This window comes from Vidua macroura, chromosome 3, assembly GCF_024509145.1.
Source record: "Vidua macroura isolate BioBank_ID:100142 chromosome 3, ASM2450914v1, whole genome shotgun sequence".
In the NCBI taxonomy this organism is placed as follows: Eukaryota; Metazoa; Chordata; class Aves; order Passeriformes; family Viduidae; genus Vidua; species Vidua macroura.
The window spans coordinates 70,354,021-70,379,146 of NC_071573.1; the positions used below are offsets into that span (position 1 = coordinate 70,354,021).

The 25,126-nt window shown below is 41.3% G+C and overlaps 1 protein-coding gene across 1 annotated transcript in view; it reads right to left on the reverse strand.

The window, feature by feature from the left end:
* Positions 1–8,172: 8,172 nt before the first annotated feature.
* The window catches only part of AFG1L (AFG1 like ATPase), a 64,721-nt gene continuing 47,767 nt past the window's right edge, over positions 8,173–25,126 (reverse strand). The window contains exons 11-13 of the mRNA XM_053974088.1: positions 16,240–16,380; positions 14,423–14,536; positions 8,173–13,690 (exon numbers count right to left, since the gene is read on the reverse strand). Of these exons, the coding sequence (XP_053830063.1) occupies positions 13,559–13,690; positions 14,423–14,536; positions 16,240–16,380 (387 nt within the window). The 3' untranslated portion in view covers positions 8,173–13,558. The remainder of the gene's footprint in view (positions 13,691–14,422; positions 14,537–16,239; positions 16,381–25,126) is intronic.

Genomic DNA, 25,126 nt, shown 5'->3' on the forward strand with positions numbered 1-25,126 from the left:
ATGGCATCCCCTCTCAGTCTTCTCTACTCTAAACTGAACTTTCTGAAAGGGATCTCAGCCCAGGCTAGTACGGCGTATTTGCCTGGCTTTGTTCTCAGCCTGGCGGTGACAGTCTGGGGTGTATTTGTGACAGTCTGGGGTGTATTTTTACCCTGTCCTTGCCAGGCCGCTGCCCCCGCCGCGCTGCCGCGGAGCGCGCCCGCCATCTTGTGGGCTCCGCCCGCCTTGCAGGCCGCCCTCAGCCCAGCCCCGGCGGCGCTCGGGGCTTCAGCGGGAGCTTTCCCGAGCAGATTTCGAATATGGAAGATAACTGGGGCTGGGACAGCTTGCCCAGAGAAGTTGCGGATGCTCCATCCCTGGAAGTGCTTAAGGCCAGGTTGGATGGGGCTCTAAACAACCTGGTCTAGTGGAAGGTGTCCCTGCCCATGGCAGGGGCGTGGGAACTTTAAGGTCCCTTCTATCCCGAGCTATTCTGCGATTCTGATTCTGTGATTTTGCAGACAAGGGTAGGAGAAAGCCGAAAGCAGTGTCCTAAGGCAGGCATTCCCTTTTATCACTGGGAAGTGGCTGATTGCAGAGTGAGTGGATGTCTTTCCAGAGCCCCAGCAGGTGCAAGTCTTATGGGGAACCTGAGCTATCTGGATACTCCTGTTATCCTAAAAACGGGTATCCCCATAAATTCTTGCCAGTCTAGGATTTAATACCCCCAGCCTGCTAGTTTTTTACCATCAGAGAGGTCAGCGTGTGCAGATCCTGGGGAAGACGAGCGAAGAACTGGGAATGCATTGGCTGGAAGTGCCACTGAATCGCAGAAGCAATGAGCGTGGTTGATGAGAAATTGCCTGCTTGGCACTACTACAACAGCCTGCTGAAGAGAGAGTGATGCAAGTGCATGCACACTCCTCTAGGAAAGGGTGAGGAACAAAATTTTTCCTCCCCTGAGGCAAGAGAAGAGATCCTAACACAGAGTGGAGCCAGATGATGGTGTATGATGTGCCCAAGTACAAAAGTATTCCTGCAGAACTAGGGGCTAGCTTTCCTTTCTCAGTCAGTCTTTCATGATAATTTACTGTTTATCCTGCCTTAGCCTGGACTCTCTGTTTTGCCTAGATAATGGAACAGTGGTGCCTCTATTTACTTAAAATACAGCATTGAACTTGTCTGTTGTCACTGATGGTAGATGCACCAAAGTCAGAGGAGAGGGACCCACAAATCCTGACAGCTTCCCTAACATCTCCCTTCAACAGGAGCATCTCAGCCCAAGTGAAACAGTAAAATCTCCCCAGAACCTGTAGTGCAGCAGGGTTTTGTAGACCACCCCCCCCACAATGCAAGGGGGAGGATCTCCCATGGGAGAGCTGTGAAGTTAATAGGAAGATGGAAGCTTGTGTCTGTTTTAACCCAAGAAATGGGAAGCTCTGCTAAAACTCACTTTGCCCTGCTTTTACCCTTAGCTTACCCTGTTAATATGCAAAAAATATTCAATCATCTTTCTGTTTGAAAGACAGGAGTCCAGCTGGACTAGAGTCCAGCTTCTCTTTTGTAGGGACCCATCCTACAAAAGATGGATGTCAAGTCAATCTTCCACCCTAGTCAAGTACCTAAATACATTGGTGGATTTTGACCCAAAGGCTGAGACTTCTGAAGCTCATTTCTTATTTGGGACATAGGCAGGAGCTTGTGGCATTAACAGTTCAATGGCTTCAGCTCTAAATGAGCTGGCAAAGGTGTTCTCAGCCCAGAAAGTTTTTCTATTTCCAGCTGTAGTAGTTGATCAGAGAAGCAGTGTCTGCCCCTCCTCTTCCCCTTTTCACAGCACTGCTTTCCAGCCTCTCATTACCCAGTCTGTCCATACATTCAGGGTTGCCCCATCCCAGGTGCAGAATCTGGCACTTTCCCTCTTCATACTTCATATGGTTGGTGATTTCCCAGTCCTCTGATTTGTCAAGGTCTCTCTGCGGCACCTCCTTACCCTCAAGGGCTTCAGCAGCTCCTCCCAATTTAGTATCATCAGCAAACTTACCCAGGATCGCTTCAGATTCTGCATCCAAGTCATTTATGAAGATGTTGAAGAGCACAGGGCTGAAGATGGAGCCCTGTGGAACCCCATCAGTGACAGGTCACCAGTCCAATGTCACCCCATTCCTTATAACCCTTTGTGCCTGAGTGGTGAGCCAGTTGCTCACCCATGGCATGATGTGTTTATCCAGCTGTGTGCCTGACATTTTGTCCAGAAGGATACTGTGAAAGAAAGTATTGAAAGCTTTACTGAAATTCAAAAAGATCACATCAATTGACTTCCCTCGATCAGCTAGGTGGGTGCCCTTGTTGTAAAATGAAGTTTGACAAGAAGGACCTTCCCCTCAGGAAGCCATGCTGGCTGTGACTGATGAATGGTGGTTTCCTGCTTGGTTGCGCTCTCCTTGCAAACCTTGTTGCTCTTCCACACCAAGTCACTTATGATACTTTGCTTCTGATTCATCATTGGTGCCTCATTTTGGAAAATTGAAATAAATGCTGGACCAAACCAGGGAGAACTGCAGGGCTGCCTGGATGCTATGGTGTGGAGGCAGGTGGTTAAATAGCAGGCAGCTGTCTGTCAAGAAGGAAGAGCTGAGGTGGAGGAGTAGGATGGAGGGTGCCCAAGCAGCACCATACAGCTCACCAAGGGCAAGCAAAGGGATGGAAGGCAGTCCCTATTCAGAGAAGGAACAGTCTGAACAGGAAAAGGGAATCTGGCAAGGACAAGGGTGCAGTTTTGTAATGGTACAGGGGACCCCTGGAAAGACCATGAAATGAGAACAATCAATTAACAAGCTGCTGTGGCTTCAGAAAAGCCATTATAGATATACTGGTGTAATGAGCACATCTGATGCACAGAAGCTATTTAACCTTCAGCCTCTTGCCTTATAAAGCACCTCTGGGGCAGTGGGTAAAGCTGTTAATTATTAAGGTCAACCCTAGCAGACAGAGGTGTCCTCAAGCATCGGTTGCTGTGGTACACTCAGATAATTTCTCCATTATGTCAATAACTAATTTGCTGAATTGGTCAAGAATTGACAGATTAGCATCCATTAACCAAGTCTTAACTCGTGGCTATGGGAGCAGTTACAGGCCACAAGGACTGCAGAACCCATTCATAACTCCTTGAGCCCATGTAATATATACACATAGACAGTACTGCAGCAGCTTGGTGTTAGTAAAACACATAACCAATGTATGTAAAAAGGCTGGGCAGGCAGTGACAGGCACTGGCTTGAGCAGATGTCCCGATATTTGTCCTCAGGTGCTCTGAGAGCACAGAGTGAAGTCACTCTGACTTTTAAAGAACTATGTATTGAGGAATTGTAAATGAGCAGAATCACAACTAAACCAAAATACCCATCATATTCACTACCAAAAGGGCTTTTTTCTTTTTTTTTTTCTGGGAAAAAAAAAATCCATACAACAAACATTTCATGGATTTGATAAGTGTGCCTTCTTATGTTGTTCACCTTTATGCTGCAAGACAAATCTCATTGCTTTTATTTATGCAGGCCATATAATTTTGTGTACCTAAACGCAAACATTTTTTTCCAAGTACAGCCTAAGAAGAACATTTGGAAACTGCAATACAGCTAGGTAAGAAATTCCTTTGCTTCACAAAGTGGTTTTATTGTTTTGCCTCTAAGCCAAGCAGGACTGAAAAAGCAGCTGTCCCAAGTGGAGCTGTTGTGAAGGGACACGGAGGGGGGGCACAGCACCGAAGCTGCCTGAGCCTGGCACACCGGCTGCACCCAGCTCGTGGAGGAGGAGGGAAATGGCCATGTGACTGCGCCACAGCGTTACCTGTGTCTGCACTTACCTGCCTGAGACTCTTCTGGCTGACTTCTTGGAATTAAGCCAAAAGAGGCTGAGGAGAGACAGGAAAGATAAGGAAATGAAACTACGGTGGTGATAAAACCTAATGCCAACATTCCTTTAGGGGATCAATGGGGAGCGAGGCACTGGAATAACTGCTGCCAGCCTGCTGCCAGAAGGGGGATGAGCTGCTTTACCAAGGCCAGCAATGAACACAAAAAGATATGAAGCCCTCCCCCAGAACAGGTGAAAGAGCTGGGGAGTGGGGGTATGGAAAGGAGGTCAGAGCAGCTTCTTAAGAAGAAACATTACTGGACTTGCAGCTGTACCTGGGTGTCCCACCAAAGCTGGGGACGATGGGCTGTGGGAGGGGATTTCAGGGGCTTGTCTATGCTGCTGAAAATGTGGAAAAGGGGAAGTTCCAAGCACCAACACTTCCCTCAGGCTTAGGCTTGTCTCGTGGTTTGTGGCAGGCTTTTGGCTGTACTGCCAACTGTTCTGCCCCAAAGGAAGAGTTTCAGCTGTCCACTGCAGGCTGTTTGGAGGGGGAAGGGATTGGCAGGCAATGTTCAAAGACAGCAGTCCTGTTTAAATGCCAACACAGGGAGTAGGATGGGTGAGACAGGCAGGGGGTGCCAGCCCAGTCACAGGGTGGTGAACATGGCAGCAGCCCTCATCTCCTGGACTTGTGCCCTGGGAGAAATGTCAAAGCTGGAGTGGGGAGGGATGCTGCTCCCTTACCTGGAATGATGTCTGGCTTTTTCCCCCCCCACAGACATCCTTTACCAGACCAGTCACTACCACCTTTCCCCACAAACCTCATCTCACTTGAATTCCTTAGGCTGCCATGGCTGCAGCATCCCTGCTGCAGCATCACTGCAGTACCTGTGTGCAAGGGGCAGGTGGCCGTGGGAGAGGCCACAGGGGGAGAGCAAGCCCAGGTGCACCACAGGCTGGAGCTGTCTGCCCACCAAAACTGCCCAGGCGGCTGTGACTGAAATTTAATTTGCCTGGTGCATTCCGTGGACATTTTCATCAGCATTTCCTACAATCTACTTGGCAAAGAGGCTCGATTGGCAGCTGCCTGACTGAATGGGCTTTGCACCCAGTCTAACCCTCTCCATTCGCAATTTCCAGTGCTGGAAAACCTCTCTGTCTCACTTTCAGAAGTTTCTATAGCAATCACAGCCATCCTTGTGAAGCACTGGAAATGGCAGCCCATTCAGATTGTAATTTTGCTGGACAGTAATTGCTCCTCTCTCCACTGGCCTCTGAAATGTTACTTTTTGGGAGATATCAACTGCAACTGGAGGAGACTGGTCCTCTGCCTATGTTTCCAACCAGCTTTGCTCCCCCTGCCCCCTGAGGAACTTTGTTAGCTGTTTACAGACTGTGAACCTCGATTAGCAGGGAAGCGTTTCTGGGCACATCATACCTTGGCTACAGGAAAAACCTGACATGAGTGATGCTCTTAACAGGCCTGCAGGAACAAACCTCACCACCCAACACAGCATGTTGTGACCTGAACATTATCCATCACTGCATCTAGAAAAAGTTACACAAGTGTGTTTGCCTTTGCTAATTGTAAAAGACCAGAGCACTCAAAGCTTTTTTCTTCATGTCTGTGAACTTACTTTTCCTAGTTTGGCTGACTTCATCTTAAACAATCACTTGATCTTTTGTTCCATACTTCATTTTTCAGTGGCTTTGATTGCTCTTAATTACTCTGACACTGAAGAACCATGTGCTGAAAATACATTAAGTAACTTCTTCCAATAAGAGAATGTGGTAGAATTATCCCACAGCTTGTGAAGAAATCAGTTAACCATTTCTTAAGCTCTTGTAATGATCTTCCCCTATACTTTTATGGCTATTGTTGCCTGCTGTAAAAATTAGCTTAAAGCTGAGTAAGGGGAATTGTGGATAAGTGTTTGCAATTTGGCTTTGGACTGACATAGTGTGGTTGCACTCAGAGAATTTGAAGTCTTTGCTCTGGCAGCAGTACTCAAATCTGGGAATATAGGATTCACATTGGAAAAGAGTGGATTTTTATAACTATTTAAATGAACAATTTCAGCTAGAGAGTGGATTAACAGAGCCAACTAAACCCTTCACCCTGACAAAGAACTGGCGGGAGGACTATAGAAACACATCCAAAATTTTACCAACATGAATGCAGAGTACTAGGTCAGTGAGAAGCATTTCTGTATTTTAATGGCTCTCTTAGAAATCAATTCAATTTAAAACAAAAGTTGTTTTACAAATATGTGGAGAATGCAGAAGGCTGGAGAGGGAGCAAGTGGCCTGCATCCTCCATCTGCTCCATCCTCCCTCTCCTCTCGCACTAGGAACTGCTACTGCAAGTCCCTCTTCTGGGCAGACACAGAGGCAAAAGCAGGCAATGCCCCAAACCCAAGGGTCAGAAATGTCTCCCATTCTGCAGGTGCATGGGTGCACCCCCAGACCCCACACCCTCTATTTTATATGTTCCAGAGCTGTTGAGAGCCAAAGCCAAGCAGCAGGAAACTTTAAGCATAGGGGTCTTGGGGAAGCTGAGACACAAAAACTTGTGCTTCTCCATCAGAAATGAGGTTACAGAACAGGAGAATATTGACGAGCAATCCTCACTGACAAGAGGTGGGCATGTTGGGGATTGCTCATCTCTGAGAGGAAATGGATCAGGGTGACACAAGAGAAGCATCCACTGGACAAACAAAGCTGCAAAGGCAGATTGTCAAAACCTGTTCTTGAAGAATTTCAGAAAAGGCAGCAAAGCTAAGGGACTTTTTTTTTTGAGGTAATTTCTGATTAAACCCTGACAGCTTATTGCTGCAGGATGTTTGAAGGGAAAACAGAATCCTAAATTGATCTGGAGAAGGGTCCAATGTTTCCATGAGTGGCAAGGCATGCAAACATTGTTGAGGGTACAGCCTATTCCTTGACAAACCTGTGTGAATCTGTAATGGGAGAGTAAGACATCCTATTCTGGATGCTCTTCTCAAACACTGGATACCACAATGTTGCAAACAAGATACTAGAGCAAGTTGTTTGCTCGACTTTCAATATTACAATATCCCTCTTCAAGAAAGGGGAAAATATAATGTTTGCAGTAAAAGGTGTAGAAATAGACCTGAAGTTTAACCCCGCCTAAAAATTTTACATGCCTGGTTTCTCAAGTCCAAACTGTGAAACACTGCTTGCCATCTGCCAGCAAGACCTGCATGTCTGCCACTGGAATCCATGGAGAAGTGCCATGCTGCAGCAGTGCTCTCCCGTTCTCAGGACCCAGAGGTGCTCCCTCAGGGCACTTGCACTGAAGGGAGCTGCAGTGATCCTCAGACCCTGCCAGCCTCCATGTTAACTGACTGCTTCCCCAGCCAATTCTCTAAGCTGTGCAAAACCTGTGACAACTAACCACACAACTAATTGGCTGACAGCAAAAGCACATCTTCAAGAGTAAGAATCCCAAATTATGGGGGGGGAAGCATTTTAATTGCGGTTTGCATACAGCTATTTTGTCTCACCCTCAAGTTGTTGGAGCAAAGAGCCAAAGAGGTGGAAAAAAGGGTTCCAAACTCAAAAATTAGGGCTGCTGGCAGCAGTAACTGAGGCAGACAAGTATAAACTACTTCTGGAGGAGGACCTTTCTGACAAGCCCTGGATATTCCAACCCAAAAGTTGAACCATGTGTAGGGCAATGGCTACAGCTTCTGCAGGCAACCACATGGCCAGAAACTGCCAGGGCTGCCAGTCCAGGTTTGCCCCCTGGATACAGAGATCTAAGAAAAAACAATCACACTAAGTCGTGAAGACCAAAGGGCTAGAGCACCTCTCCTATAGAGACAGGCTGACAGAGGTGAGGTTGTTCAGCCTGGAGAAGGCTCCAGGGAGACCTTACAGCACCTTCCAGTACCTAAAAGGGCACTGCAGGAGACCTGGAGAGGGACTTTTTATAAAGGTATGTAGTGACAGGACAAGGGGGAACGGCTTTAAACTGAAAGAGAGAGGGCTTAGAGTGGCTATTAGGAATAAATTCTTTACTGTGAGGGTGGTGAGGCACTGGAATAGGTTTCCCAGAGCAGCTGTGGATGCCCCATCCCTGGCAGTGTTCCCAGACAGGCTGGATGAAATCTTGAGCAACCTGGTCTAGGGGAAGGTGTTCCTGCCCATGGCAGGGGAGGTTGGGATTAGATGATCTGAAAGGTCCATTCCAACCCCTTAACATTTTGTTATTCTAATTAACAGTGGGTCTGTCTATCCAGAACACATATATAAAATCAGCATATATGACAAGTGACAATTAGAATAAGTGACAAGTTTATAAAATCTGGATTTATTAATTTTTCTTTATTACAAGATAAATTCTTCTCAAATAACAGATGGATTTGACAGTGTTCAGTTTGTAATATACTAGATTCAAAATGACATATTTTAAAAAATATTCTCTGTATACAAGGGAAATCCCAACAGAATTTACAAAGCCACTGTATTTCAAATGTATAGGATATGAGATTGTTATGAATCTTATAGGAAATTTGTCATTACAAGTAGAAGAAAAACTACACAAATGGTTTACAGTTTTAATCATAAATCTCTAATTCTTTAAATAGATTCTTAAAATAGATGCATTAATTAAAACAAAATCACTACAAAGAGGCACATGGTGTTTAGTGGATGACATTAATTCTGTAACCCAAACAAGGCGACTAATCCACTCTGAGTAGCTAAATTATTTTTTTGCACTATTTACATACTTTACTGAAGTATTTTCATCCCAGAGCCTCAGCAAGCATCTTAGAATATTAATGAGGAAGCCTGGCAGCATGCCAGAGTTAGCAAGTAAGAAAGTAATATCATTCCCATTTTATCAACTGGGAAACTGAGGCACCAGGTATATTCAGATCCAGAAAACTGCAGAAAGAAAAATCCTGGATCTTAATTCTGTTAGCTGTGTCACGATGGAGAGACTGTTCTTCCTCCTTGTTACGTGGCTGGTGACCCTGCTGGGCACTGTTTGAAACCTGGTGGGTTGCTTTTTTTCATGTTTAGATTGCTGCAAAATAGGTGACATCTATCCAGCTGTAGTGATGAACACCTTTACTAAAAGAAAAACCATTAATGGTTTTCCTTTTCAGAGCAAAAACCAGCAACAGCAAAAAGTGCATCTTCAATCCCTACAAAGCCTTTGGAAGGCTGTCTTGTTCTACCCAAAATACTGCAATTGCTCCCTCAATCTGCACAATAACAAATACTGAAAACCAGTAACTCTGAAAGACAGAATTGTACTATTTATTATTAAAAAAAAAAAAAAAAAGAAGTTAAATTTTTGGGCATTGTGAACATTTTTTGGTCAATCAAATATTTGAAAGAAGTTAGTTGAGAGATTCTCAGCCAGGTTGTGGCCTTTAGAAAACATGAAGTGTTTCACATGGTCCATAATCCCCAGGATTTCACTTCCTATAACAGCAAAATATTATACCACATCAATAAAGGTCACTTGAAAAGACCTTTAAAAATAACTTGTCAATAATGTTTGCTGAACAACTAAAGGAAATAAAAACTTGTTGCAGATCTGAGATTACATGAATTCTCAAGTTAAGGAAAACCTAAAAAGCCAGGACTTAAAACTCTGGATAGAAGCATCCAGTACAAATCCAGCAATTTTTAAGGCTATTATGAAGCGTCCATAATTTAGTCACAGGCATCTCACTGTTTACATTTTGGCAAATACAACTTCTTCATGTGGGAATAAAGTCATGGACTGTTGCTGTCTCACAGCAGCAGGAGCAGGCCAGGCAGCAGGGGACAGGACAGCTGGGAGCACAGGTGGCCCAGCACCCTGGGGCACAACAAAACCACTCTTGTCTGTGATAGCCAGTGAGATTCTGGCCAGCACCATTTGCCTGGAAGGTGTCTGATCCCAGAAGCAGTACCCCCAACTCAGCACTGGAACATGGCTTTATACATGCTACAGCATCATAAAATCAGCAAATAAGGCCTCACTTTCTTCAGGGAGGTAGATGGGCATAAATGTGCTGCTTCTGTGGTTACTGGGGCACCCTCTGCCCTGGCATCTGGGCTGGCTGAGAAACCGGTCCAATAAATTTCTCCTTGTGGACCTGACCCAAAAGTGGCAAACCTCCCTCTGCATCACAATCACAAATACAGCACAGCAATTTAGGCAACTTTTCTTGTTGTCAGCCTCAAAATACTTCTAGAATCTTCCCCATTTATTTTCCTTGATTATTGGTAGTACCTATCAGGGACTCCCAAGAGACAAATTCCTTGCTGGCCAAGGAAAGACTGCACTATGGTTTTATTTAGCAATATGTCCTGGAAACGGTGCTGGCTCTGGAAGCTTTTGGAGGACTTCCCTCCTGTGTTTTCACAGAGCTTACCTATATCCTTAGAGGCTTTCAATGGTACATCAGTCCCACTGCATTTAGGAGCTTCCAAAACCTTGGGGTATCTGAGTTTGGGGTGTGCATTCAGACTGCAGAAAAACTTCAAATACCAATGGGCAAAGCAGCAGCAGTTTGAACACAAACAGGGGTCCTGTGGTTAAAGGAGCTTCGTCATCATCCACACAGACGGTGGAGAAACACCTCACTTCCCTGGCCTGAGACAGTCTCTGTGGGAATGAAGAACCTGCCAGGACCTCCTCTCCCATATGTCCCAGACGTGTCATCTGTGTTCTGCAAGATTACACGTTTCCCCTATACCACCTGACAGAGAAGGACATACAGGCTAAACACATGAACAGTTTTAAGCAAATGTAAATACATATCCAGATGCAAAGTGCCTTAGATTATCTACTGCCATCTCCCATTTTCCTACAACACATTCTGGTTCAAGGCAGGAAGCATTTGAATGCTACTCAAAAAAAGTCAAGGTTGAAGCTTCAGGAGAGTTATCAGCACAGTCCCAGGCTGATAAGTATAGAGTGCCACATATAAATACAGAAACACACACACTTAAATTATATATATTAGTTTTATCTAGATTTATATGTACATGTATAAATTAAATATACATATGTGTTTGTATATACAGACACACATGCATGAATGTCAATAGTCCCTCAGATGAGAAACCTAATCCAAATCTCTGAAAGCATACAACAATTATTTGGATATTCTTAAGTATAAACAATGTATTCTGATTGGAGGTTTCATAAATACGCATTAAAATTCTCCATGGTAGTCACCCTTGTGGGAATAATAATACAGTTCCATTAGTTGCAAACTATAAATACAGGCTTTAAAAATTACTTGAAGAGCAGGTATAGCCAGTGTAAGTGACTTCCAGGACAAACAAAAGGGATCAGAACAGAAAACCAGAATTGAGCATGTGGCTCCCTAACAAAAATAAGTGCATAGGATCTCTCCAGCCCTCCCTACTGTCCAGAAGGGCCTTTTAAAAGCTTTTTGTCATTGTGATGGGAGACAATTTGGTAAGAGACAGAAAATGGTCATGTTGCAAAATCCAAAAAAACCTCTCAAAGTTGGGGACAATGTGTTATATATCTCTTCCCTAGGACATGAGGGCAATCTTTTCAGTCTATCTACATGTTTTTTTTCTGCTCAAAGTTTCTAAATATGCTCTTAAGATTACTTTATAAAAATACACAATATGCCAATACACACCATACCATGTTTTGTTTCAGTTAGGTTAAAATCAAGAATGACACCACTGCATCTTCAACTAAAATAGTTTCCAACTACAAACATGAGGATGGGTGATGTGTCTTGAGGTATCAGTTCCTATCCTATCTTTTCCATAAAACACATTCCTATGGTAACGTGATGAATTGCCTCAGTAGTACTGAGTACTGCTCCCCCCAGATCAGGGCAGGTGTGTCAGCAGCAGTGGAAGGTTTGGTGTAGAAGAAACATAAGAAAATTGAGGGTAGAGATGTCACTGGTGTAGAAGCAGCGTATCCAGGCTTGCAAGAGACACAAATTTTAGGAAGAATATGAACTTGCACTTATTTGTTACAGCATTCCCTGTCTTATCAAGGTCTCTTTTCCCATCCATTACTTAGATCTTAATCCTGTGCAGCTTCAAGTACCTCAAAGCTCCTCCTCAGGGTTCTCTCTTGGTTAAAACCATTAGCTTTCAATGAACCAGACTGAGCAACAGTCTGATTAAAAAAAAACTCCTGGAGCCTGAATGTCAGCATAAGAGAGAATAGAAAAAAAAATACAAAACCAGAACACACTGATGAGGAGCTACAGGATTTTAGCATGGACACTATCAGGAGTTTCTTAAAGAAGCATTTGATTTTTCTTTTGTGCAAGCAGCATTGTACATGACAGAAACAGTGCATCATCACTGAAGTGCCCACTTCATGTGACATCATAAAATGACTCTGCATAGCCCATTAACTTTGTAGGCCAATTCTCCAGAAAAATTCTAATCCCATCAAAGTTCCTGAACATCAAAGGTATATTTTAGAGAATCATTAAGGTTAGGAAAAAACTCCAAGATCGTCGACTCCAACTTTTGTCCAAACCTCATCCTATCAAATAAACCACAGCACTAAGTGCCATGTCCAGCAATTTCTTAAACACTTCCAGGGATGGTGACTCCACCACCTCCCTCGGCAGCCTGTTCCAATACTGGACAACGCTTTCAGTGAAGAAATTCTTCATCATGTCCAACCTGAATCTTCCCTGGAACAGCTTGAGGCTGTGTCCTCTTATCCTGGTTTGCCTGGGAGAAGAGTACAACCCTCACCTCATTATACCCTCCTTTCAGGTGGCTGTAGAGAGCAGTAAGGTCTCCCCATGCCTCCTTTTCTATAGGCTAAACACCCCCAGCTCCCTCAGCTGCTCCTCACAGGACTTGTGCTCCAGACCCTTCACCAGCTTCATTGCCCTTCTCTGGACTCGCTCCAGCCCCTCAATGTCCTTCTTGTACTGAGGGGCCCAGACTGGACACAGCACTCAAGGTGAGGCCTCAGCAGTGCGGGTGCAGGGGGACAATTGCTGCCCTGGTCCTGCTGGCCACACTACTGCTGATACAGGCTGAGATTCCACTGGTCTTCCTGGCCACTTGGGCACAGCTAGCTCATGTTCTGTTTACCAGCACCCCAGGTCCTTTTCCCCTGGCAACTTTCCAGCCACTCCTGTGGTGCTGCCTAGGGTTATTGTGACCCAAGGGCAGGACCTGGCACTTGGCCTATGTAAAACCTCATACAACTGGCCTCAGCCCATTGATCCAGCCTGTCCAGATCCCTTTTCAGAGCTTTCCTACCCTCCTGCAGGTCAACATTCCCACCCAGCTTGGCGTCATCTGTGAACTTACTGAGGGCGCACTTTGATCCCCTTGTCCATACCATGCATAAAGATATTGAAGAGGGCTGGCCCCAATACTGAGCCCTGGGGGACCCCACTGGTGATCAGCCACCAGCTGGAGGTAATTCCATTCACCACCACTGTATGGAGCCAGACAGCCAGACAGGTTTGAAAAAGAACAAATGAAGGCAAAATTTCACATATCCACACACTGGTGGTACAGACAAATAACTGAGACCTCATGTCTTAAACTCAAAAAACGACTGATGAAAGAAAACATGGTCCAGATGATAAAGTGCAATTATTATTCAAGTTGTGCTAAGAAGCTTTCCAGTGCTTTTCTGAAGCTTTTCCAGTTTTTTCTTCTTGATGATTTCATGCTGTAATTTTACTTCTTGGTGATTTCATTCAACTTTTAATTATGTTTTTTTGCTTCTGTCCCCATCATTCCAGTACTGTTCAGTTTGCATTTCTGTGAGCCGTGAGACAGTACGCTGAAAGGCAAAGACTTCCTCTTCTCCTGTAAACATGGAGAGTCCTTTGGCAGAATCCTACATCAATACACAAAAACAGTACCACACACCTGTGAGACTCATGGCTGTACTGAAGTGCATCCTGTCTAACTCCTAAGGCTTAGTGCTTTACAGGCTTTGACAAAACAAAGACAGCAGCATGGCACCAAAAAATTAAAACTGAGGTCCAAAAATTAAAGAAAAGCACCTATTTCAGCTAGGTGCTGAAGTAATCCAGCAAAATCCCCTGAAGGAATACAGCAAAAAGAATAATTTGGTTTTAAAACAACACAATAACAGGTTAACCATCTACTTTGCCTTTTTTGTTGACTAATTGTACACCAATTTAAACAAATTATTTAAAAAGTCATTAGCAATAACTGAGCTACATAGAAAAACAGAATAAGCAACATGCAAAGTAGTACTGTTCTGTAGTCTAGGGAGAGGTAGAACAAACCATCTTTTATTTCTGTATTTTAAATGTAGGTGCTAAACTTAAATCAGCATTTTCATGTATGACTGAACAGATATAATGATTTAATATTCAAAATGACCCTAAAACTTACACAAAATGGTTCTACATATAATGACATTTTCTTCGACTATGAATAAGTAGCACAACATGTAATTATGAGAGTGACAGAGACACTGCAAGAAAGCAGCATATCAATAGTTAAATGTTTTCTTGATTCCCCCTCTTAAAATGCTGCTGCAATAATAAGACTAAACCCAATTTTGTTACAAAAGGAAGATGATGTTAAAATCACATACCTGGCTCAAGTCCAAATCATCCATCAACACTCTGTTGTCCTGCAGTTCACCAGTGTCATGTTTCACCAGGAACAAGCTTTGGAGAGGAGCTGCTGCAGAACAGATAATGCGCACCTGAGAGGAGGAGAGCAGGCAATCCTATCATCCCTTGCACTTTACAGGAATGGGATAAAATACTCCATCTATGCACAGCAAACTTCAAGTTAAATCATCAGTGGTTTTTTCCCAATGTTCTTCCTTTCTCTCATTAGGACTGCTGTTACAAATTTACCTTAGTCAGATGGACTATTAACCTTACAGGATCTTTTTCTCAATAACAATGGATGTAACTTTTACTCAAAGAACAGAAGAACTGTGCTATCAAATACTCAGAATATCTGCTACACAGGTAATGAGTTCACCATAAAGTTTACTTTCTAAAATAACAGCTGTATAGTAAGCAATGCTTATTTTTCACCCATAGTGAGAGTCCTCTCAGTGGGTAGATACACGGCACTATTTAAAGAATACTTACATTCCAAATTTCCCAGATAACTGAGTGAAGCCTTTCTTGCTTTCATCTGTGCTACTCTAATAAGTTATTTGCTAGTAAAAATAATTATGCTGTTTTCACGTCTGCTGGGAAGAGATACAACATGCAATGAGAGATGGGGGCTGCAATGAAGACAGACTGAAATAATACTATAGAAGAAGACTCTTGTTGAGAGCGTACAGGCAAGATGTTTGTGTTGTGGACAGGCATCCACAAATACACTCAGTTATTTTTCCAAACTACTTTTGATGGAAGTATAACCTTTTGTTTTTCCTGTGGAGGGAGTAATAGAAAGTGACTGCTTGCAATTCATATTGACAGCACAAACACAGGGCAGACCATCCCCCTATTTCTAACACATTAGTTTAATATTAGCATATTGTCTTAGCAAATGTCCACTTTCCAACCATAAAGAATAAAGAATCTGGCTAATTTGAATGACACTGATTTGAATCTGGCTGATTTGAATGAGACTAGTCATACACTGAGTTAGTTCAACACCTTGCTGAGCTGGGGCCTTTCTGATCAACAACCCATGCCAAGAACATTCTTGTTAAGAACCAACCTCAACTTCCCAACTGCATAAATGTTTAAGTGTGTGCAAATATAATCCCATATAAGAAAGTGTTTCAAACCTTGCATCACTTTAAAAAAAATCACCTTAAACAGGAACTTCCCTTTGTTTTAGTTATGCTGATTTTGCTTCCAAGATTGAAAATCTCTGTAAATCCACACAAAGTGGATTTATCATTATTATTCCATGAGCAATTCTGCAATCTAATCTAAAGCCTACACTGACTGTTTCCTTTAAACTTTATGATATAATTGTGCTATTAACTCCTCTTTCCTGATCAAAAAGGCACTGATTCCTGACCAACTGCCCGTACAGATTAAAATCTAAAAACCTCCATTTCACTCCAGCACAGTTGGCAGCACAATCTTTCATTATTAAAATAATGACATGGCTTCTGTTGTTTTCCTGGTTAGGAAAGAACATCCCCATTCAAAAAAGGCAAATGAGCTCAGGCTTATATTTATGCTCATGCTTAATAGTCACAGAAACAACCAAAAAAAAAAATCTGTTTATTTGCCTTTATTGAAATGGCACCTTTTTTTTTTTTTTTTGGGGGGGGAGCTGTAATGATGTTTCTTTGCAGCACTACTTCATACTGCTTATGTTTTCCAAACCATTTCTACAGAAAGCCTTATTTCAAACCAATAGTAACAGTCAGTTTTAGGACTCCCAATATTATTCCTATACATATAGGAAAGGCTGGGTTCTCACCTTATGCTCATAAAAGGTATCGATAAGAGTAATGAAACGACGAATTTGTGTCCTTTTTGCTATTGTAAGAAGTGGTATGTCACGAACAAACACTGTGTCAAAATGCTTTGATATTTCCAAATAGTCGCTGGCTCCAAGAGGCTGAAACAAAACAAACCATAAGCAATGGAAATCCATGATAGAATGACACATAAACACTGTATCTTGACATACTACAGTAAGAGAAGAAAGCTGTAAAGTCCTGATCATATTCTTACTTTTATTCCTTTGTATCTCACTTGAGGAACGCTCGATTGCCCTTAGGGACATAGATACCTGTGGGTGTTCATACTCCTGGCTTTACATGAACAGTGAGAGTTTAAAATGTGGCTCTTCTGCACTCAGACAACATTATGATCTCTCTCTGACAACCTCAAATGAAATAATCACTATAAACCAAAATTCACAGAAGACATGTGATTTCAACCTAAAGCATAAATAATTTGAATAGCTATTAGGATGCTTTCCAGCAGCAAGATTTGTAAATGCAAATTCATAGGCTAGTTACTAAATCCTAAGTAGACGTGCATTTAGTTCACCCAGGACTAACCCAGACTGAATAAATATCTTATTTTTTAAGTATGGAAAACAAGAGGAAACAGACAAAAATGCAATTTTGCAGCAGTTCCATTGTTCATGGCTTCTCCTGTAATGATGAAATAAAAATCTTCAAGAACTCATTAGCTTCTCTTTCGGTATCTAAGCCATCAACAGAAAATATGAACAAATAGTAGTAGCTCATTCAAGTACATTCCTCTAAAATTACATGGAAGGTAATTTTTTCTGCAAGATCTATCAGTACCACAGGCAGTACTTCATCATGAGCTATTAAAATTTGTATTCCTGAACTCATTTCATCAGTTTTATTTGTACAAATACTTGAGAATCTTGTCTGCAGCTATTGCAGAGAACAAGTTCAGCAGCATTTTGCGTGGTCACAACCCCCCAGGTAATCACATGCACCACGTGCAGTACTAAGTACAATACTGTTATAAAGCACTGCAATACTGCTATTACCTTAAAACCAGTAAATATGAAATATTTTCTTTAACTGAAATTGTGAGACTAATTTGTTGTAGGCCACACATTCTTAACTAGAACACTTCTGCAAAGTGTTATTTTAAGCAATTATTAATAGCTGCTCATGAATAGGACTTTGGGTTTTGTTTAGATGCTAGAATAAAAAAACTTGTAGAAACGGTCTTTACACAAGCACAGGAGAGAGAAGCCCTGACTGTATTCCAAAAATTCTTCTGAAAATTAATGGGAATAAGCTAACCTTCCAGGTGGCTATTAAAACCTCTCACTCTCCACCAGCTCTCCCACTTGCAGTCTCATGAATCACCCTGCTTTCCCTATCCCAAGCACGCAACTTCCCTGTAGCATCTATGGAAAAGAATTATTACAAAACCTTTCAATTCTTTTGAGCAGTGCTTAAGAGTAGTATGTGCTGTCTTCTCCCCTTAGAATTATATTTAATGCTTATTTTCTCCCTCCATTTCAGTCCCCTAGTTACTACTATGGACTTAGTCATTGGAAACCAAGAACTCATCATCATGAGGGCCACCAGCAAAGCTTTATACAACACCTCTGGATAAAACAAAATCCTATCTGGATAAATCAGAGTAGCTGAACTCAAAATGTTCTGATGAAAGAAAGCAGGAAAAGGTTCAAGAAAGCAGATGGATGGAAACAACACAGAGCAAACTGGACACCTTGCCACCAGATACAAGTGATACATCTGGACAGCCAGAGTATCAAGTGCAAAAGAAAAACAATGGGAACACTAAAAGCAACACAACCAGGATGCTGCTGGAGATGTTAAGATTAGTGATAAGCAAATAGTTTTGGCAATGGTAATTTTATTCCATACTTAGGACTGAAGTACTGTTAAACACAGAGGAGATCAAGTATGCCTGTGTGATGAGTACCTGTGAGGGAGAACACCAGTGATCTCATTGTACATGAGAAAGGTAAGAATTTCTCCTGTCTCCCCTTAGGTAAGAAATTACAGAAATCACTGCTATGCTGATTCATTCTTTTATCACATGAAGAGCCCAAGCAGTCTTCTGCCAAAACCCTGAGGAATTATTCTGCCTTGACCCAATGTGACACACTTTCTCACACAAACCATACCAATACACCCTCCTCATCTCAAAATACCAGATATTAAAAGGTGATTCCTAAAATAAATACATATATAACTAAAAATTAAAGCGTACAAACTTTTGCAAAGTGGACACACTGAAGTGCCCAACTAATCAGCTACACAGCTAAGAACTTGGTAGGTACATTGTTTGGTAGATATCCAAACAGGAAATTAAAAAACCTACGTAGTCAGAGGGAAGAAACAGGTATCAGACAAAAATAAGGCTAATGCATTTCAAATGGGAAGAATGGAAGATGTAATACTTATACTGCTTTTCATATAGACATAAAATCATGGTTCATAGAAGGTTACAATATGCATCTTTATCAGTCAAACAGGAATTCAATCTACTTCAGCAGTGCAAAAAGCAAGCAATTCAAGAATTCTTCGAATTAAGGGCATAAAAGGCAGAACATTTCAAGCTTTAACAAGAACTTCTGAAACACCTACACCAAAACTAAGTAATAATATTCTGTGAATGTTGGCAGAAATGTGCCTTTGGAGACTCTAAAATCTTACATTCAGAAAGATCTGAGTCTAGCAGCATGAGTACTTTATACTAGAGTAAATTTTGTACCTCCTTGACAAGACTCAAGTCTAGTGAGACACAACTGAAATGCCAAGTCAGCCATTCTCCTGTTACATATGGCTCAGCTGTTATCAGCTGTAGTCCCTTACACAGAGGAGTTCTCAAAACTCCCTGCTTTTGGAGTTTAGAGACAGTCCTGGAAATGAAAGACAAAGCTTTTAATCTTGTTCCTAACATGACTTACTCTTGTCTTGGGAAGTCCTGTAATTTCCTTCTGTCTTATTCAATGTAAAAAGAAGGAACCACCAGCAAGTTTGCAAATGCTCTGGTGACAGATTAGAGCCCTTTTTGTATCCCTCTGTCCTTGCTATTGGCCCAGTTTCCATGCTCCCTGTAATTGCTTCAAAGCTGGTCTAACCCACCAGCTAACTCAAAATGCTCCAAAGGCAAGAGACCATGATTCAGGGGCATCCTCAACTCACACTCACACTGGCCTGGTGCCCCCCAAACCTGGCATGAGGCTGGCACAAGCACCAACCTACCACCTCTGCCACACAGGAACAGAGATGGGGAAATGGGTTCAAGGCCAGATTGCACCACTGCTAGATCCTCTGGCTGTACAGTCCATATACAGAAGCTCCACTGAGGAGCAAATTTCTGCTATTCCAGCAGCCCACAGCCCTCCCCTAGCTTCACAGCACTGCCTTACTGCCTTCAGGCCCTTCTTCCCTCACCTTGCAGCAAGCGCTGTCTGGGTCCCGACTGCCAGCAACACCAGCTCAGACTAGGTTACAAGACTAGAGGCACATGGTTTTAGACACATAGCATTGTCCTCTGTATAACCTTCCAGGGCTGAAATTTATTTTGTGAATCTCAACCAATCACATAAAGTATTTCACTTTAGTTAGTAGCATACATGAAGGTATTTCTTTCTCTGAAGTTGCTAATGAAGCCACAAATCCTCCTAATACTGATACATATATATGTAATCCTCTTACTAAAAGTTTAGCCTGATTAATCTCATCCTCTGAATAACATTGTAAAAATAACTCCATTTGGTATGTGTTTCTAGTGCTGTCTGATCTCTTTTGTTTCACTGACTATTGATCAAAACTCAACTGCAGAACAATAAGACATTTAGGTAATGACCGTCACCATTTGTTACCAGCTCTTTCACGTGCTATAATATTATTTTAATAACCTCAAAACATTAACAGGTAAGAATCTTTCTTATGGTGTTATTGTTCCTGCATGTGTATATACTGTAAAACTGCTGTGGATTTTTGCCATTAGCTCTGATGTCAAGAGTCAGTATTTTACAGGCATCATACTAATGCAAAACACATTAGCACTAACATGGGCTACACTCCTGACAAAGTGTTTATTCCACTTCAACTTGCTTGACTGAGTTCTGACTTTTATTTGGTTTTGGTTCTCCGTCGACTTAATGCATTTTCAGCTATCATCATCTCAGTTCAAGTAGGATGTTTATTATTTGGAGCTCTCTGTGGGCTGTTTTAGAGTTAGTCATCTCCTGTTTCTATTATATAGTTCATTTAATTATAGTATAAAACATAGTTTTCTTTGTTGACTCATCAGTGGCCTGGGATATCACCTTTAAGAGATTGTCTGAAGAATACAGAATGTTTAAATAAGATAGAAAAGGATATGTCATCTCAATATGTATTTTTTGTTGATGTTGCAAGATATTCCAGGGCCAGTTCCAGCCAATCCTGAAGACTTGTGATTGACAGTAACTGTAATTTTGTGCAGACACTCTTAACTTCCTATAGACAACTTCTATAACTTGTCTATAACTTCCTATAGACAACACTCAGTTTAAGACCAGATAATATTTACAATTTAATCATTAAGTATAAACAAACAAACAAAAATAAAAAAAGCTCTGTTGTTTCCAAATGAACAGCACTATCACTAGCGAGGCTCATAAAACAGAGCACTGAGATAATATGTGAAGATCATAATTCCAAGAAAGGAACAGAAAAACCCAAGGCATGATACATGATGCCACAGCATGCTAAAGTTTAAATAAAAATGGGAAGAGGTAGGGCACAGCTAACTTGGTTAAAAAATTTAAAGCTACTGATGGCAGTGCAAATCACAGAACCATAGAACAGTCTGGGTTGCAAGATCCCTTAAAGATCATCTAATTCCAACCAGGAGAGCAGGAATCTAAGATCTGTAAACCCTGGAGTGAAAGATATTTTCTCTACCAAGCACAGCCCCTTGCTATCTCAGGTTATCTCACCACAAAATCCTGCTAAGAAGTAATTTTCCTTGTTTTTACAACAGAAGTTTTTTAGTCATATTTTTCATAGTGGAAAACTGTTTCAGATCTTTGCTCTTCTGCTTAAGAAGATGCTTGTAATTTACTATTCTTTTATTTATGTATGTATTTATTTAAACAATATGCTCAAAGCTGGCTGAATACTGAAAGCATGGAAAAGGCATGTTTCTGCTCTAAAAGCTCTCACTGCTAAGTTTCCAGTTCCAACTCCAAAGTATAGCAGTATCAATGAAATGGGCTCCAAAAATAATTAAGGCTTAAAAAATATAGGTCTATTTAAACATTTACACTTACTGTTAAGATTTCAAAACCATGATCAAAAAAGCTTTGAAAAAGAGAGAGAAGTACATTCAAGAATTTAAGAAACAAAAAAGTTAAATTAACAAGGCAAACCCTTAAAACACCAATCATCTTCAAAAAGCTTGTATTACCTGGTCTATAAAGTATAGGATCTAAATTCTCAAGGTTTATGCAGCTTTCATTGAAAGGAGTGCTCTCTAAAAATTAAGCTCTGATACACAGAAAATATAAAACAGAAAGGTGGTTTGACTAACTATATAACTGTATTGCAATATTTCCACCTGAAATAAGTTTCTTGAGTTTAGTTTATAAAAAGTGCTCATGAATAAGATAAGGTAAAACTTTTTGTGGGGTAGAGAACCTGATTAAATCCTTATAGCAAATGTAGCTATCACTCTAGAGCTTAAGCTGCAAAAGCTAATCTCTTAGGAATAAAACTAAGATCACAAACTAAGGAAAACTATGATTCTAAAAGGTTACTGGAAATAGTGCTTGTCCATGGTATTTACACCTATAGCTGACAATCTTACAATCCTAAAGATGACACCAAATTATACTGTGGATACATTCAGCAGCTTTTAATGAAGATAGTTCCCTCAAAATTACTCAGAATCATTAAACCACAAATGAAGCTGAGTTATACCATCACATAGGGCTGATGTTCAGCTGATTCAAAAACAGACACTTGCATTTTTAAATGGCTTGATGCATTTGAAAATGGTGAGGTCTTTTCTTTTATTTTCTTTTTTTAAAGCTTAGTTACATCTTTTCCTTTGAAGTGCAAGCTATTCAAGCTAAGAACTACATCTTCTTCCTGGTTTGTACAGTGTGCCTATTGCAATGGAACAACAACCTAATAGAAACTGTTCACCACTTATTTGTTGTGTTAATCGGCACAAAAATTCTATTTTGCCAATTTCAGAAACATTGAATAACTACTATGGAAAAAAAATCAGTCCAATAACCTTGTACAACATAAACAATAAAAACCTTGTACAACATAAATACTGATATTAAATTTATTTTTAGAGTTTTAACGTGTGTTTGTTCATGGTTAGTATCATGTTAAGACACTACATTCATTGGTCCTGGGCAGTGGGATGAAAGGATATATTGGATTAGCTAGTGGAAAGCCTACAGGATCCATGGACCAAAGCAGCTGAGCTCGGCGGGGAGCAGGCTGCCGTGCTCGAGCGGTGCGCAGCCGGCGCTCCCGGCAGAGGGCAGCAGCTGCTGCGCACAAGGCAGGGGAGCGCCGAGAGCAGCTCTGCACCTCCCGACTCCCGCGGCTCCATCAAGATTACACACAGGGTACGCTCTCGGCTGCGTAATTTATACCAGATCAAACTGTCACTGTTACCAGTTTTCAAGGAAAACCTTAAAAGGGAAGTGAAGAAAGGGAACTGGCAGAGAGTGATTTTTTCTAAGGTGTAATGAACACTGTTCTTCATGTGTGAACACACTAAAATGGGTAAGACTTGTATTTGCACAATTGAGTGTATACACATATACAGTGATTTAAAAATCAAGTTCATATATACATTTTAGTTTTAAAGGTATCTGGTGATCTTTCATTCACACGTTTAACTCAATTAACAAATTAACTAATTATGTTTTACAAGAATCTAACACCACTGGTAGTGTTTCCCTCATTGTATAGATGGAGAAATTGAAAGAAATTAAAGGCCCCAAAAAATGGGAGAAGTCAATGTTAGCATTAAAATTCGGCAACTCTATGCCCCTATTCTGCCTGGTACCTGTCCCAGCCTCCTGTGGCTACATTTTATTTTGATAAAAACCAAGCAGAGTCCTCCTGTCTGATTACACTGGAGAAGCACATTTACAGAGCTCCATTCTAGTACTGGATAACTGCTTCATGTCCATGACAAAGATCACCACATGCCACTCTGCCACATAAAGCCTGGTGTGTCAGGTCTGAAAAACTGCTTCTCCTTTGCTTTAAAGCAACCAAAATAGATCAGTATCCTCTCATCCTGTTTTTTTTGTTGGTTTTTCACATGTTCACATAGCTACTAAAGAAGAAAAGCAGTGTACGAATTTGATATTAACTAAGTTAGCTAAAACTTGGGATTATCCTCAACTGGGAAACCAGGATTTACAAACTGATGCACACAATAGCTTAGCAAATCAACTGCATGTCATATCAGCATTGCATACAATATATTCTCTGTATTTTATATTTATAAACATTAATGGACAACCAGTAATTACCAGTATCTGATGCATTATTTTAGACAGAAATAACTCTTTATACTCTTGACATGAAAAAGTTTGATGCTAACATATGAAACAAGAATGAAATATTGTAATACCAGAAAGGTATCAACTCTTAACTCCCAAGGTCTCCAGGTATTAATTAAAAAGCAGCTATTATGAAAATTCTACTTAAACTAGGAGATGTTACAAATAGTATCAAGTTATCAATTGCTGATTTGCTATTTTCATCTATATGTATTAGCTGACATCTCATGAAATTGTATGATATCAAAGTGGAAAATGTTTCAATATTTCCCCTTAAAACAGAATTTTGATTTTATTTTAAAGGAAACTTCAGTGAAAATGAAGAGGTTTTACAGGCTGTTCATACAAAATATTGTGTTACAGAAATCACTACGTAATTACCTGAGAAATTTCAAACACATCTCCTTAATCCTACAACAGCAAATGCAGATTTTTAGGTCTGGATGTTTATCCCTTGGAATGCACTGGAACAGTTACCCAAGACCAGACTAGAAGACAGATTGCAGCAATGAAGTGAAAGCAGAGTCACTTGAGTGATAAGCTATTTTGCCAACGCAACAAAAGCATCTATCGTTTCACATGTTGATTCTGCAAAACTTACTCTTTTTTCTGGAACCCTTAAGGATAATGCATAGCAAAAGGAATCAATTACCACGTTTTGAGTACAATGTTGTCCACTCACGCTGCAGTGATTATTGACACTCACATGAGCAGCAGTATACAACAGTTTCAGAAAACTCAAAAAATACTACTGCAACTCCAAGATAATATTGTAACTTGTAAGTACTTCCATGATGCAGACCAGATATGTCCAATTTGGAAGAAAGGTTGCTTGCTATGAGGGAAATGTCCTATACACTTCCTGTGAAACCCCCCCTCAAACCCAAGGAAGTTATAAGCCTTGGAAAAACTCAGTCTGAACTGACTGCACAGATTGATTGTAGACTAAGAAGTATTGCCTACTCCCAGAAGTATGAGGGGGATAAGAGCTGGTTATTCCCTCAAGATGGACTGGGCACATTCCCCTGCTGGCTGCTGAACTTGTTCACTGCATGTGCAGGGGCAGTGAGAGCTGCCAACAGGCAGCAGGGACCCTGACTCCCTCACATCCCTACTTTTAGGCACTTTAAAACCAGGAAAGATGATGGGGTACTTCAAGTTCCTGCATTTTAAAGATGGCTAAGCCTAAAAACTAGTATGTAGCTCAAACACAAAAGCCTCGTCCTAAAATGGCATCCAGTTTTGACCCAATACATAGTAAAAGGAGGCTGTGTCTGCTTAGATGCAAAAAAAAAAAAAA